Source organism: Brettanomyces bruxellensis, chromosome 6, assembly GCF_011074885.1.
Source record: "Brettanomyces bruxellensis chromosome 6, complete sequence".
In the NCBI taxonomy this organism is placed as follows: domain Eukaryota; kingdom Fungi; phylum Ascomycota; class Pichiomycetes; order Pichiales; family Pichiaceae; genus Brettanomyces; species Brettanomyces bruxellensis.
In genome coordinates, this window is record NC_054687.1 from 480,570 (window position 1) to 495,207 (window position 14,638).

General features: G+C 39.2%; 7 protein-coding genes across 7 annotated transcripts; 4 read left to right on the forward strand and 3 right to left on the reverse strand.

Moving 5' to 3' along the window:
- Nucleotides 1-154: 154 nt before the first annotated feature.
- Nucleotides 155-1,459, reverse strand: BRETT_003655 (uncharacterized protein; the record flags this gene model as incomplete). The annotated part of the gene is made up of 1 exon (XM_041282160.1): nt 155-1,459. The coding sequence occupies one exon, from the start codon at nt 1,457-1,459 to the stop codon at nt 155-157; it is 1,305 nt and encodes a 434-aa protein (XP_041135999.1).
- A 984-nt stretch (nt 1,460-2,443) lies between these two features.
- Nucleotides 2,444-4,228, forward strand: BRETT_003656 (uncharacterized protein; the record flags this gene model as incomplete). The annotated part of the gene is made up of 1 exon (XM_041282161.1): nt 2,444-4,228. One exon carries the CDS (start codon nt 2,444-2,446, stop codon nt 4,226-4,228), a length of 1,785 nt encoding a protein of 594 aa, XP_041136000.1.
- A 209-nt stretch (nt 4,229-4,437) lies between these two features.
- On the reverse strand, nt 4,438-8,262 carry BRETT_003657 (uncharacterized protein; the record flags this gene model as incomplete). The annotated part of the gene is made up of 1 exon (XM_041282162.1): nt 4,438-8,262. One exon carries the CDS (start codon nt 8,260-8,262, stop codon nt 4,438-4,440), a length of 3,825 nt encoding a protein of 1,274 aa, XP_041136001.1.
- Nucleotides 8,263-8,914: 652 nt separating this feature from the next.
- BRETT_003658 (uncharacterized protein) lies at nt 8,915-9,274 on the forward strand (the record flags this gene model as incomplete). Its single annotated transcript, XM_041282163.1, has 1 exon — nt 8,915-9,274. The coding sequence occupies one exon, from the start codon at nt 8,915-8,917 to the stop codon at nt 9,272-9,274; it is 360 nt and encodes a 119-aa protein (XP_041136002.1).
- Nucleotides 9,275-9,461: 187 nt separating this feature from the next.
- BRETT_003659 (uncharacterized protein) lies at nt 9,462-10,937 on the reverse strand (the record flags this gene model as incomplete). Its single annotated transcript, XM_041282164.1, has 1 exon — nt 9,462-10,937. One exon carries the CDS (start codon nt 10,935-10,937, stop codon nt 9,462-9,464), a length of 1,476 nt encoding a protein of 491 aa, XP_041136003.1.
- A 287-nt stretch (nt 10,938-11,224) lies between these two features.
- Nucleotides 11,225-12,046, forward strand: BRETT_003660 (uncharacterized protein; the record flags this gene model as incomplete). Its single annotated transcript, XM_041282165.1, has 1 exon — nt 11,225-12,046. One exon carries the CDS (start codon nt 11,225-11,227, stop codon nt 12,044-12,046), a length of 822 nt encoding a protein of 273 aa, XP_041136004.1.
- Nucleotides 12,047-12,474: 428 nt separating this feature from the next.
- On the forward strand, nt 12,475-14,481 carry BRETT_003661 (uncharacterized protein; the record flags this gene model as incomplete). Its single annotated transcript, XM_041282166.1, has 1 exon — nt 12,475-14,481. The coding sequence occupies one exon, from the start codon at nt 12,475-12,477 to the stop codon at nt 14,479-14,481; it is 2,007 nt and encodes a 668-aa protein (XP_041136005.1).
- Between the last annotated feature and the right edge of the window lie 157 nt (nt 14,482-14,638).

The following is a 14,638-nucleotide window of genomic DNA, read 5'->3' on the forward strand; positions in this document are numbered from 1 at the left end:
ATAAATCTATCAACAAACACACTCGCTAATCCGACAATCCAAAGTGGGGATAAAAAAAAAAAAAAATTAATTCAAGGAAAAGTCGGAGTATAATAGATGTACGGATGTGAACTGCAAAAAATGCAATATTTATTATTATGTTTATCTCTATCAATTACGACCTGTAGTCACCGTTTATTTTAACATAATCATGACTCAAATCACAAGTCCAAAACTCACACGAATGGCCACCACCAGTACCCAAGTCAATCTTCACCTCAAGTTCCTCATTCTTTAGAATTTCGCTTGCTCTGACCTCATCAACATTTTGAGGTTCACCATTCACGAGCAACTTGAGCTCTGCAGACCCATCTGTAGGAACAAACGACACATTCGTCTTGGAAGGATTGACTTCTGCACCTGCATATCCTGTGGCACAAAGAATTCTGCCCCAGTTGGCATCCTCTCCGTACATAGCAGTTTTGAAGAGAGGTGAGTTAGAAATACTGTTGGCAACCTTCTTGGCATCCTCATAAGTTATAGCATCGTTTATCTTTAATGTTATGAACTTAGTGGATCCTTCACCATCATGAACCACTAACTGGGCAAGGGTTTTGGCGAAGTCGGTCACTTCTTCCTGAAGTATGTTGTAATTTGGATGGCCCTGTGTAATAAGTTCACCACCAGCAGCACCGTTTGCCAATGCACTTATGGTGTCATTGGTAGACATATCACCATCAACCGAAATGCAGTTGAACGACTGGCTCACAGCTTTGCTTAGTATACTTTGCAATGCCTTAGGCTCTACTGGTGCATCTGTCACAAAGAATCCCAACAATGTTGCCATGTTAGGGCATATCATACCGGCACCCTTTGCAAGACCTGCCAATGTATACTGTATATTTCCCATCGTAAATCTTTTAGACACAAGTTTTGGAAAAGTGTCAGTTGTCATAATTCCCCTGGCACAAGTAAGCCAATGCTTGTGATCAGACCCAAGCAGATCACCTTTCGATAGTCTTTTAATTCCCGAAATTATTTGATCCATTGGAAGCCTCTGCCCAATAACACCAGTAGACATCACTAATGATGACCGATGACCATTTCCCACTCCAAGGCTTTTATCGACTGTCTCAATCATCTTTTTTGCATCTTCAAGACCTCCATCACCGGTCACAGAATTGGCACAGCCACTGTTTGCAACTATTGCACTGATTCCAGCTCCTTTATTCAAAGTGAGAGTTTCCTTATCAACCAACACAGGAGCAGCTTTAAATTTGTTAGTGGTGAAACAAGCAGCAGCAGATGCCGGACTATCGGAAACAAGCATTGCCATATCCAATGCACCTTGCTTCTTCACACCTGAAGCCACTGCACCAACCCTATATCCCTTGGGATACACACCAGTTTTTGGAATAAATCTGGATTTGTCAATTAATTTTCTCGCCGCAGTCATGGAAAAGAATCTTCTTCCAAACATCTTGCTTTAGTGAAATATACTACCAGTAAATGTATATCTTGGAAAGAAAACCGTAAAGGAATAAACTAAACTTGTTGCCCAAATTTTTTTTTTTACAGGAGATTGTTCCGATATTTATATTCCGTGTTTAAATGATCTGCTGAAAAATAAAAACAATGCAAAATTTCGTCAATTGGTGCCGATAAAAGGGTGGATGTACAATTCCTTATCGGTTGAAAATTATGAGTACAGAGCGGGATATATACTCTAGCCATTACATAGCATTCACTAAGTGATATATACCGATATTATTATCAATATGATTTTAAATTAATCAGCACTCTGAAAAGAAACTATACTTTTTCCACCAGAATTCAGAATTAGTCACGAAGCAAAACTTTTGACTATTTTTCGAAATAGAACGAAGCGCGGCTAATGCCAAAATTACCATTTTCAGCAATGGCGGTTCAATTTTTTGTTAACTGGCGTTTCCAAGATATATTTAATGAATTATATTTAAGGTTGCAATCGACTAAGCAGTTTTTTAACTAACGTTCCAAAACCATTGAATATAATTGCATCGATATCAGACGGGGATTTTAGAAACCTAGTTTAAGAAAAGTAGAACCAACAAGCAAGTACTGATAGACGCGTCGATTACAGACGGTACTAATTCTCTTCTCTATGAATTACAGGGGAACCAGGCACAAGTACGAAATATAGCCACCGGTGCTTGTACGCTCTTTTTTTTTTATTCCAATATTTCTCTCACTTCAATATTTCCCAATTTCATTCGACCCGCCATAATTTTTCTTACTTTTCGCGGCCTGTACACTTTTTTTTTCTCAGGGATTTGAATTTCGGCCAGGTCTTCTGAAAAAGTCATAAATCCTTATTCAAGTATTCGGCACGTCGGTTGAACAAGCAGAATTAAACGAGGTATAAAATTAGCTTCGAAATTAATACAGAACATTGATAACGTCTTATTTATTTCCAAACTCCAATATGCCGTCGAGATTCAGTTGCACAGTATCGAATAACAATTCTCGACAAGAAAATATCCACGGTTTGAATAATGATAGCTATCAAAATAAGCTGGTACAAACATCTACTTTGGCGAAGGCCAACGGGGAAAAATTTGCATTTACAGAGCCACCATTGGCAAAGCCAGCCAAAGGTGCAACTGGTCAACCGCTAGAGGAGCCGCCCAATTCAGTATCCAAGAAGGAGTTGAATCTAGGTTTAAGAAAAAGACGATTAACACCAGAAGAACGTGATGATGCCAGACAGAACGAATATTTGGAACACAAAAAGGAAAAGATATATACCGGAGGTCTTAAAACACGATCTTCAGAAGAAATAACGAGACTTAGTGAACTACGAACGCGTCCCGAAGTGAAGAAGGAACCTTTAAAACTAGAAGAGGAGGAGAAAGAAGACAAAGAAGATATTGGCAGTCGAATTAGGAAGAGAGTACTACGGCCAAAAAAGGAGGTGACGCTCAGGATATCGCTGAAGAAACTGAATTCTGTGGAAACGGAGAATACAGAATCATCTATGAAGAAAGAATACGATGAAGCTGCAAAAAATCAAGATTTCTGCGCTTCGTGTGGATTACCAGGTTCTTTTATTTGTTGTGAAGAGTGCCCCAAATCGTTTCATTTCCACTGCCTTAGCCCTCCGATGGATCCGGCACACCTTCCAGATTACTGGATTTGCAACGAATGCCGGAAAAATAAGCTTATGAGTAGCAATCATCAGAAAAGTACACATCCAAAGAATGTCGGCATATTTGCCAAGATGCTCGATGACTTGGAATATATTAATCCATCTTCATTTATGCTTCCCAGGGATATATCGGACGCATTTGAAGGAGTTACCGTGGACAAATTTGGCGATTATATCGACGATAATTTTAAACCGGTGAAAACATACCGGCAAATTTGCAAAGAAAAAGAAGACCCTCTTCACGAAATTTATGACCAGGAAGGCAACGTGAAAATTTGCTATAAATGTGGAGGCTCTGGACTGAACCACCAAGAACTGATAAAATGCGATTACTGCCCGCTATACTGGCATCTGGACTGCCTGGATCCCCCAATGGCTTCTATAAAGCAACTGGGAACAAAATGGAAGTGTCCGAATCATGCCGATAATGTTATTGCCCCAAAGTTAAAACTTCCGCACCAGCCCTCGGTTGAGATTGCTGCGACGAGGGGGGTGAAAATTTCTCCAGACTCCAATGTGGAGATTGACAATATCGAGGATGCTGAATCGTTTGACCAGGATGCTACTGTTGATTATCTGTATGATTCTCGGACAGCTAAACAACAACTACAAGGAAAAAAATTGTACAAGTTTGAGAACGGGAAAACATCCCTTCATTACAATTTATCAGAACCAATGCAGCGCTATAAGAAATACCTCAAGTTGGGTAACGTGACGTATCGATTCAAAGAGGAGGGTGTCATTTTGGATTTTATAAAAGGGTCTCGTATTAAAAAACTCCACGATATGCATAACATGGACCAGCATAACTTACACCTGTACGGGAAATTGGAGCCGGATCTAAAAGGTATGGTGTCAAGTTTGTGCAAACTTAGTAAGCGAGAAATTGCTAGTCCGCAGCAGAAACAAATAAATTTCGAAAATTTACTTAACGTTGCAAATGCCGATTACAAGATTGAAAATGAGAAGCTTGATAAAAAAGAGCTCCGCAAGCTAATGATGGTGAAAGCTCTGATGGAAAGAAAAGGCGAGGACAAGATGATGAAATTTCTTCGCTCCTGAATGTGATAACAGCAATTAATTTCTAATGTAACATTTTAGCAAACCATGATGCATGATGCCCCATTGTATTCTTTTCAATAGATATTACATTACTTTATCTTACAAAACAAATAGAAAAAAATACGAGTAAGCTGTCATTAACCAGGAGCACAAATTTATTCCACAAAGCTATATAATACAAAAATATCATTCTCTTAAACTTCTTCGGTTCATTCACCGCTTCTTCTCAACACCCTAGTAGCAATGGTATCTCTTCTATTAAAAGGTCTCTTATCTTTGGCCACTTCTTGGGCATCAATTTCAAGAATTGAAACTTTTCGTTGACCCTCGTCTTTATCCTGACGAACACGTTTTCCCATAGTGAGATTCTTTGGGAGACTTTTAAAGCGCTTACAACTAGTTTTCACCACCCTAGTCACTTCCGCCAAATACTGCTCAGGAATAAATGATGATTTAACAACATCCTGCACCAGCTCCTTAGATCTATTCTTTTGATAGAGATCCGAAGGCAAAGCCATCTTACCTGGCCATGTAGTAGTATACCATTTCCTCATTTCTGATATTTGCTTAACAACTAGTTGAGCAAGATCAGAAACAAAATAAAGCCTTTCATCTTCATTCTTGAAGTCACTCTGCTGCCTGTCTAATCTTTCGGGCCCAGCATCTAACAGTACACTTTGATATTGCTTAACTCTTTGAGTGAGGTAGAACAATAAAGATATATTGTCCTCCGTTGATATTATTTCAACCGCAAAGATGAGGTATGCAGAGGCAAATGCCGATAGATTATAGAATGCCTGTGCCTTCCCACCGGTGTTTTCTTCCGCAGATGTGTATTCACGGTAGATATTTTTAAACTCGCTATGAGAAGAAAGCATATAAATCAATCTGACGTACGATGTCTCAAAAAGCAAGTCATTCCAACTATCGTGAAGTCGTAACTCCCGGTTAAACATTGATCTGATCCACGTCGCAGCTTTTTTCTGAATGCTGCTATCAGGTTCATGTGCATAAAACATAACGAGGGGAACAAACTTCTTTGGTACCTTCTGGGATGACAAAGCTTTCGTTAAAGAGTCCAAAAATAAATCACGCACATTCTTATTTTCATCTTGCACAAGGAAAATTAACTCTTCGACAACATCCACATTGAGTTGAGCATCATAGCTTCCACATTCCGCCAATTTTAACAACATAAGACCAGCCTCAAGCCGAAGTCGCGATTGGTATGATTTCGGTGTTGGGTAAGTAGCATCCTTTTTGGAAATAATTTCACCACCGTTAACTATAATTGATCTAAGAAGCTTAAATATTGGCTCACTCAAAGAAATAAGATCACTCTGCGTATCCGACTTTACAGCTACCAACCAATTGGTAAGGCATCTTAGGGCAAGAAGTTTCACGTAACAGGAAGTTTCATCTGTGATCAAATGTTCATCAGATATCCAAACGTCATTACTCTCTGCTTCATACTGCTTCTGGTCAAGAAAGTTATTCTTGAGTAATATTTTCGACGCTAGAAACGTACTAAGTTCTTTTGTTTTAGGTTCCAAAAGTAGCATATCTGCTAAAAACATCTCCGATATTGAGCTCAAGGCAGTACACAATTTATTTGGATCGTCACTTAACGGCCATACACCTTCCAATATATCCTGTAAATAAGATTCTCGAAGTGCAAACTTGGTATTTGCTATTATCTGAACAGAATATTTAGCCTCAAGCGGGGAGCCAACGGTTGCAAATCTAACCAACTTCTCATAAAATGTGATATCGCTATGTGATTGTTGAGAGCTTTGTTGCGTGAGCTTATCATTAACAACTGTTGGGAATTTGCGAACAAAATTCACAATTGCACCCAAGTCTGATACTATAATGGCCGAGTCATTCTCCTTACATGTTTCAGATATAAGTTCCATTATATTCGATTTTAAAATTTCTGGGGTCAAACGAGATATGCTGTCAATCAACTGTATGGCTGATGATGAAAGCGGGCTTGATAGATCTCTTGCCACTGCCATAAGCTCAGAAAGATTGCTTTTATTGTAGCATATGCATGCAGCTCTGTACATAACGAGTTTCACGGTGCTGTAAATGTGCAGTTTTGAGTTAGTGTCGACGTCTTCCTTTTTAACGATTTCAAATAATTCGCTCAATGAGTTTTGCACGGTTTCGTAATCCGATGTCATAGGTGATATTGCTAGCTTGACAAGTCTAAATAGTCGTTTGTTTTTCATCAAAAGGAAATGCTTCAAAGAAGCAGCCGGATTTCCAGTCTGTGGCATATCAGAGCATAGCCACAGTATTCCCCTATCCAGCTTTATTGCATCATCACTGCTGTTATCAATTTCATCTCTGCCATCATCATCATCATCATCATCTCCGTTCACACTACCCGCAAATTCTAGTAATTTTGGAAGAAAACCACAGAGTTGAACCTGTCTTCTTGCCAAAGCAAAAAACGAACTCTTCGCTTTGGACCCAAGATGAGAAAAGACTGCAAGAAGTTTATGTGTTCTCTTCTTAGAGTCAGGCTGGTATGGAAACAATTTCTCAAATAGTGCCATGTCGACTTCTGAATTCACAAGTTTATCATTGATATAAATTAAATTCAAAAGATGATCCGGGAAGGAGCCGACCCACTGATCAAGGTCATCATTCCCGCTGTAAAGATTCGAAAGTTGCTCGTTGTAAAGGCGGGCTAAGAAGTTAATACACTCCACTCGAATCTGGGAGTGTTTCTCCCTCATAAGTTGATATAGTGTATCCATAATCGACTTGGAAGCAATTCTTGATGTGAATGTATTGGTGTCCAATGTGCTGAGTGCTTGGATGGTGGAAAGCCGAACTTCCGCTTCAGAATCGACTAACGTCTTTAGTAATCCATCTCGAATATCTTCTGCTGTGTCGCTTCTGTTTTCAATAAGTCTGGGCGTCCTTTTAACCCATGCAATTCTCACTGCCAGAGATCGGTCAAATGGTTTCTTCATCCATTTCTTGTAAACATCCTGATGCTCATGAAGAAAGTTCAAAGGTGAATTGGAAAAGCTGAGAATGGATTCAATGGCTTTTGTGGCGGCAACTCTGATATTATCATTGTCTGCCTCAAGTTCGTTGCTTAAAAGACCCATCACAGAAGAAGTTACCTCTGGAACATAACGCCAAATTTCTATTACTATTTGATTCACCTTGACAAGCTGACGAATACTTAATGAGCTATCTTCAGAATCAGATTCGGAGTCGCTCGACGAGGAACTGTTGAAATCTTCGTCCTCTTCCTGAGTAAACTTTAGAGCATCATAAATTATTTCGGAGAAAAACAAAGTAACCAATCTTGAGAGTCTATCAGCATTCAATGTGAAGAGAGTCACTGTAAATCCAAAGGCAGGAACTGCATGAATTGGATGACGCCCATGTGCTTGCTTAAAATGTTGAAGAAACTTGTTGAGCATAAGCTTCATCACACCCTCCGGCAAAGTATTTGATTCGCTGATCACCTCTGTTAAAATCTCAAGCAATATCGGTTTCAACTCCTTATCCAGATTGTTAACGGAGGCAACCTGGTAAACCACCTGAAATAATCCCTCGGCAAGTTTTGGTGCATCTGGAAGATCAGTCAACAATATTGCAATTTTCACTTCAGCAATTCTTGTAGCTAAATACATATACTGACTGTAATATCCATGATCCGAATCTGTAAGTCCTTTCAACTGCCTGTAAAAGAGCCGAAAAACTTGTGAGAGCTCAGGTGCACTGTATGGAGCATCTGGGGCGTATAGTCGAAGAATATCCACAATGCAACATGCGGCATATGATTGGACACCAGCATTCGAATGATGAAGCAGCTTTTTACTTATTAATTCTGATTTCACATGCTCCAGTGATCCGGTATCAACTTCATCTTGGTCGAGGGAAGACAATTCATCAGATAGAATTTCAAGCCTGCTGAGGAGCTCTTTGGTGGAGACTGGCTTTCGGGCAGTTGAAATTAGCCTTTCTTTAAAATTCAACTTTTGCTTCATTGCCTTTGTCTGCATGAACTTGGTATGGCACGGAACCAAAATATATTTAAATTTGAAATTGTGATGCAGATCATTTCAATACCGAAGGTACGTACCTCTTTTTGGGCTCACGCGTAAATATTTCAAGAAAATAGTAGCATTATCGCGTCTCCTGATCACAGAAAATTATAGACTCCAATTGTGGGTCGATCGACTTGAATCAGATAGATGAGAATGAGAGCAAATAGGGTGGAGCGATAAAAAGCCTCCTTTCCCCAAGGGATAAAACAAGCGTGTTTAAAGTTTCCACATAGTGCAGCCGTGTACAAAATTGAATTCTTTGTTTAAAGGATCTTCTCTTTTTTGTTAGAATCAACAGCCAACTAGAGTGCAGCTATAGCAGGCTATGATAAGCTTTATGAGCAAAAAGTACAACGCACTCTCTGGTTTTGACCAGCACTTTTCTAATAGGTCTTCGCCCAGTCGATTGATACTTCAAATAGTCACATTACAATTTTTCTATTATATCACAGCTTTTGTTCTATTCTTTATTACGGCAAATCTTATAGGGCAGCCATTTGATGCAAAATGGATGTTTTCATGGCGCATAATTACGATTGGTACTTCACTAGGTATAACGTTGATAATGCTGTGGTTATTTGATTCTCTAATATCGGTCATTTTTATCATGCTGGTTATAGGGCGCTCAAAGCTAGCATGGGATTTTGCAGTAACGGTACATGTGATAAATTTGATGTTTGCCTGGTTATACGAAGGGTTCCCAAAATCGATTCCGTGGTGGTGTTTACAAGTTACCAGTGCATGCATAATGGTTGGTTTAGGTACATATAGTACGCGCTGGAAAGAACTTAGGGATACATTCTTTGAAGGGTTGATTGATCCAGAATTGGGTCAGGCGGATAATATGGTTGTGAGTGCAAATGATGATGCAGATACAGATGATAATTCGCATTCGAAGAGCAAAAAGCCACCTTCTAGTGGTAAACAAGCAGAACAAGAGGTCATTCCAATGCACAGCATGAAATAGTTTTAAGGCGGTAGTAATTTCCAGTTGAGCAAACAAATCAACCTAGTTGTCTTTAATTTCATATACTTTGCAAGTGCATATTCAAGCTAATAGTTTATTTCTCTGCATTCTCTTTTCGTTACTACATAAAATTGGTAGATTATTACTTCCTTTTATTATTATATACATTTCTAGTTCGGTCCCTTATTCACTCATTGTATCTGAATTGGGTCACAACCAAAACTTTTGTTGGCAGATGTTGAACAGGTGAAGGTATCAAGAGTTTGAGCTTTCCCTTTTCATCATCACAATGCAATACGTAGCAGAATCCCAAAGTATTTCTTCCAGAAACCGTCTTAATCAAGATGGTATTATTTTCTGTATCGTCAGGGCTACCAATGTACTTTCCCATTTCCAGATCTGAATCATCAGCAAAGGCCAAAATTGCATTCTCTAAATTAGATGAGGACGGAGCCTTCAATCTTTCCATATAATCATCAAAAGAGGTTGTCACTGCACTGGCTTCCAATCCGGTTCCAGCCTCTGCACTATCATCATCAGCAGTATCTCCAGAAAGAAATGCCAGATTTAGAGCTTCCAACACTTTTGGATTAAGAAACACGAAATCTTTCAAGTTCACCACCATTGTGTACGGACTCAAAGGAGAGCTACTTATTCCGTAGAAGTACTCTTTAATAGCCCGCTGTTGAATCTCACGCTGAAGCTTATCATCCATATCAACGCATCCACTAGATTTGGCAACTTTTAGAAGTGTGAGTCTATTTTCGTCGTATTTTAGTTTCCGTTTAAGATCAACCAATAGTCTCTCATTTCCTACAACAATCAAGATGTCTATCTTAAGTTCATCTATAATGCATTGGATCACATCGAGATCACCAATATGGAAAGCGGGGGTGTCTACTATAATACCGGAAGAACGAACATCCGAACTCTTTTCCAACCTTTTTTCTATACAACCACTCATCTGACCAATCAAATACTTATAAAATTTCAAATTGTCCCTATAGTTCTCGAGTCCAAAGTTCTTCACCAAGGGCTGCTTTGGGTGATAAAAGGATGGGCCTGTGGTAATTGTCTCTCCAAGGCAGATATTTTCTATGTTAAACATCCCAGATATTGCAGTGGCCGTTAAATTTCCAGGTATGGTAAAAACAGGTTCCTGGGGATTTAGATTAACATATAATGGCCGTCCATCCATTTTTTCTGCGTATGATGCAATCACGCGACACAAAGAAGTCTTTCCAGAGTTTTTCGGGCCGATAACTAACACTCTGGGGCCATTTGGTCCTTTAGCTCTTATATTCTCAAGAGCTAAATGCAAATTTAAAAGTGTACCCATGCATGTTTCCTCGCCGACATACTCTGAAGAAGGCTGACAGTTATAATACTCAAGTGTACATCCAGAAAAAGTAGAAATACATGATTTGAGAGATCCTTGAAACGTATATTCGTAGTTCGGTGAAAGCTCTGTTCCAAAAATCTCAGCTGTTCCTTTAGTGAGTTTGATCTTGAGTGTATCCTTGTTGGTAAGTTCGAATCTCCATTCCTGGAAAGCGGGAACTTCAACTTGATGCTGTTCTACTTGCTCCTCAAATTTCTCTATATGAGGTTCATTATCCGACTTACTCAATATTGATTTAAGAACGGACGTATCCAGGGACATTTTGCCAACAACTAGAGGTACAAAACGGAATCGAGCTGTTTACTTCAAAGTTTAATGCAAATGTGTATGTGATAAAGGCGAAGAAAGTCTAGCTTCTGAGTTCTGCAAAAAAAAAAAATAAAAAAGAAAAATAAAAATCGATTTCAACAAACATAAAAAAATAAGTAGATTGGAATCCCAATTTAGCGATAATGCCTATTAACAGTTAACTCCACAAGCGTTGTATTTTAATGAGCAAGGCAGTAAATGGTCTATACTGTTATATTTACTATTGACTTGCTACAGTAATGTCGCAAAAGGTAATTGCCCATAAACGAGAGCCTACAGGCTCTCTTCTTAAACAGAGGATAAGTTCTATATCATCGGACACAATTGGACAGACAACTGATGAGAACAAGAAGGCAAGAGTGTTAGAAAAAAAGGACGATAGTATAAAAAAGAAACAAAGCCCCGAGGATAGGTCAAAGTCCAGAAGAAAAGCATTGCGAGATTTTTACAAACTGCGAGATCAGCAACAGCGGATGCTAAACGATAATGTTGAGAATACTTCGAAAGAGAAACCCCAAACAAATGGAAAAGAACGGGTGTCGGAGGAACATTTAAAGTCACTCGAACTAACACCAGAGACATTTGATGAATATGTCTCAAAGGTTGATTTCGTACAGTTACTACTGAAGGAGGACGAAATATTAGAGGAGTTAGGAAATAATCAAAGTGAGACCAAATCAATCGTTTATAATAATTACTACGAGCTTATCAAGATCAACGACATCTTGATGAGCATGAAAGAGAAGAGTAACAATGCCATACGATCTTCTGGAGGAAAACCAGTGAAGGAAAGTCTGCTCAATGTGAAAAAAAATCTACAGATACTTGAACAGCTCGATAAAGATGTTTTTGGAAGCATAGACGAGAGCTTAAGAAAGAAGAAAAATGACATCGAAAAAGCACAAGCAATATGTCATGGCATCAATAGATTGATGTTGTCTGATCTGATATCGAAGGATCTTGTTCAGAGGATTGATGATGTTCTTCCACGTCTGAAAAACGAGTCTCTTATACTTCAATTGAATGAATTGAAAGAACGAGGAAATGTGCGGGACAAGTAAGTAGGGGACAGTTTGGTTTGAAATTAGATTGTGTTGTCGGATGTGTAAATCATAATTAATGTAAAATAACGAATTAAAAGCGTTTATTACGAGGTTGCCCGTATGTTGTTGCTTCTAAGTTTAACGCCAATAGGAGGAGGAATTGAAAATAATTGACTGGTATTTACAGTTTTGCGCCGCGCTCGCATCTGTAAGTATGCATTTGAAATATCCAAATTTAATAATATATTCCGGGAGATACTTTATTTTATTTATTTTTTCCCCCTCTCTCTGCTTGATTTTCAACCCGAAATTTTGCATTACCTCCAACAGGATACTGTCATTTTCATAGTACAACTTTGTATATCTGCATCAATCGGTCCATACACTGTTGCATACGCTTTTACACGTTTACCTTGTTTCAGAAACCGACAATATCACAAGAAATAATGGCCGATCGACGTCTTAGTAGAGCTGTGTGGTCCACTAAGGATAATGCTAAGCCATATACTCGACCATCTGATAACAGAGGGCAGACTAATCTCCTCACAGTGCCAGGATTGGCACCTACAATTATAGAAGAGCCAGATACGGAGCAACATAATGGAGGATATCCCACTTCGACTCAAAATAAAATCAAAAGAATTACATCTCGTCCGCAAAGAATTGACAACAACAATTATGGAAGACGATTTTCGGTGTATACATCCGCAAAGCCCACAGGAATACCGCTGGGGAAGGTTCCGGCGTTGCCGGGTAATGCTAAGCAGATGATTAAGAACAGTGCCAGGCCTGAGGCAGGGGAAAAGGCAAGTCTCTTCGATCTATTGTCTTCTCCCGATTATAACGCTGCTCAATATTTGAATGATCACTTAAAGAATGCGGACGCTTCTAAGATTGATGATTTTACATCGCAACTTGCAAGTCTTACCATTAAGAGCAAGAATGATGCAAAGAGTACGATATCGGAATCTTTGGAAAGCGTTTTAAATGTGAGTGACTCAGTTGCTGATACTTACAAGGTGTTGGACAATCTTAAGCAGACCATCAACGCTCTCAACGACGTGTTGTATCAACAACTTGATGATGCTCAGGAGGCTGTGAAGGCAGAGACAGACGCCAGAGCTTCGGGGTCAGAAAACACGCCGCTAAGTACTAAAGGCCGGAAGAATGCAGATAAAAGGAGAAGTGTTTTAATATTGGAGAAGAGATGGGCATCAGACATGGGCCAGTTGTTCAAAGAGGTGGATGGTGCACAGCAGTTTGTTTCGGCTGCACCGGGACGGCATGTTGTCACACAGAGTAAGAGATGGGGAGAATTGAATGCATTAACATGGAAACCGGTTAGGCCTGCACATCTAATCATTCTGAATGATTATTTGCTGGTTGCTACGAGGAAGAGAATCGAGGATAAAAAGAGGACAATTGCGACTGGATGCTGGCCATTAAGAAGTGTAACTCTAATAGATTCCATCCAGCCTCCGAAATCGCATACTGAGAAAAGTGACAAATTTACGCTAGCCTTCAAAACGTCAAACACCTCCTTGCTATTTCAGACAGACAGTCAAAATGAGTACAACAAGGTGAAATCCTCATTTGGTGCTGCCAAGGCCGATTGGGCTCAGAAAAATGAGTCAGAGGAAACAAGAAATAGGCAAATTAGAAAGTCGATCAACAGGATATCATCAGATCACTTGGGACGAAATTCTAGTGTGCTTCATGATCTTTCAAGCCAACTTTCACATCATAGAGTGAGGTCCAGAGATCTGAAGCAGCAATCGGAATCGGATTCCATGGATTCGATTGACGAAAGCTTGACAAACATAGAAGTATTTTTGGGTCATCACAAATTTGAGGAGTGCACAGGTTTTGTTAATAGGTTGAAGGACCAACTAGAGTCGTTGAAGAAATCTACGAAGGCCACAGGAATGGATAAGGATGGACATCTGAAAATTCTTATTAAGTTGAAGGAGTTGAAGCTGGATGATTTGATTGATCAGTTGGTGGGATGGTTATCCTGGAAAGTAAGCAATCCAGTCGCATCCAATCAAGTAATTTCCGACACGATCAATCTTTTCCGTATTCTTGGACTAAAAGACAAAGGTAGAAATGTGCTATTAGATGCGAAGACAAAGCAGTTGGATGAACGTGTTAGAGAGGTCAAATTTGAAGGGGATCTCAAGAATTTCCTAATGCAGGTGTCCATAATTTATTTCAACTTCATCCAGCAAGTTTATGTGCTTTACGAAAAGTGTTTTACCGAGATCAGAGACAAATCGTTTGTAATTGATTGGACAAATGACCGTATAGCATCATATAACAAGGTTGTTCAGAGACAGTTGATCGACTACAAGAAAGATTCCAAAATTTACAAGGATTGCGTTCTTATGACCAAGTCACGAGCCCAGCCATTGAGAAGTTTAGGATTGAATGTGGACTACTTGTTTGATTTTTAACTAACGATTTATGTGCATATATAACTAATGATCTATACATATATATTAGATTGGAGCAGCGTAATGACAAGCAAAGCAGTAAAAATTAGTAATAAAAACGACGTGTGACAAGATGAATAATGTATTTTGCGATGGCATTTTTCAGGAAAAGAAAACG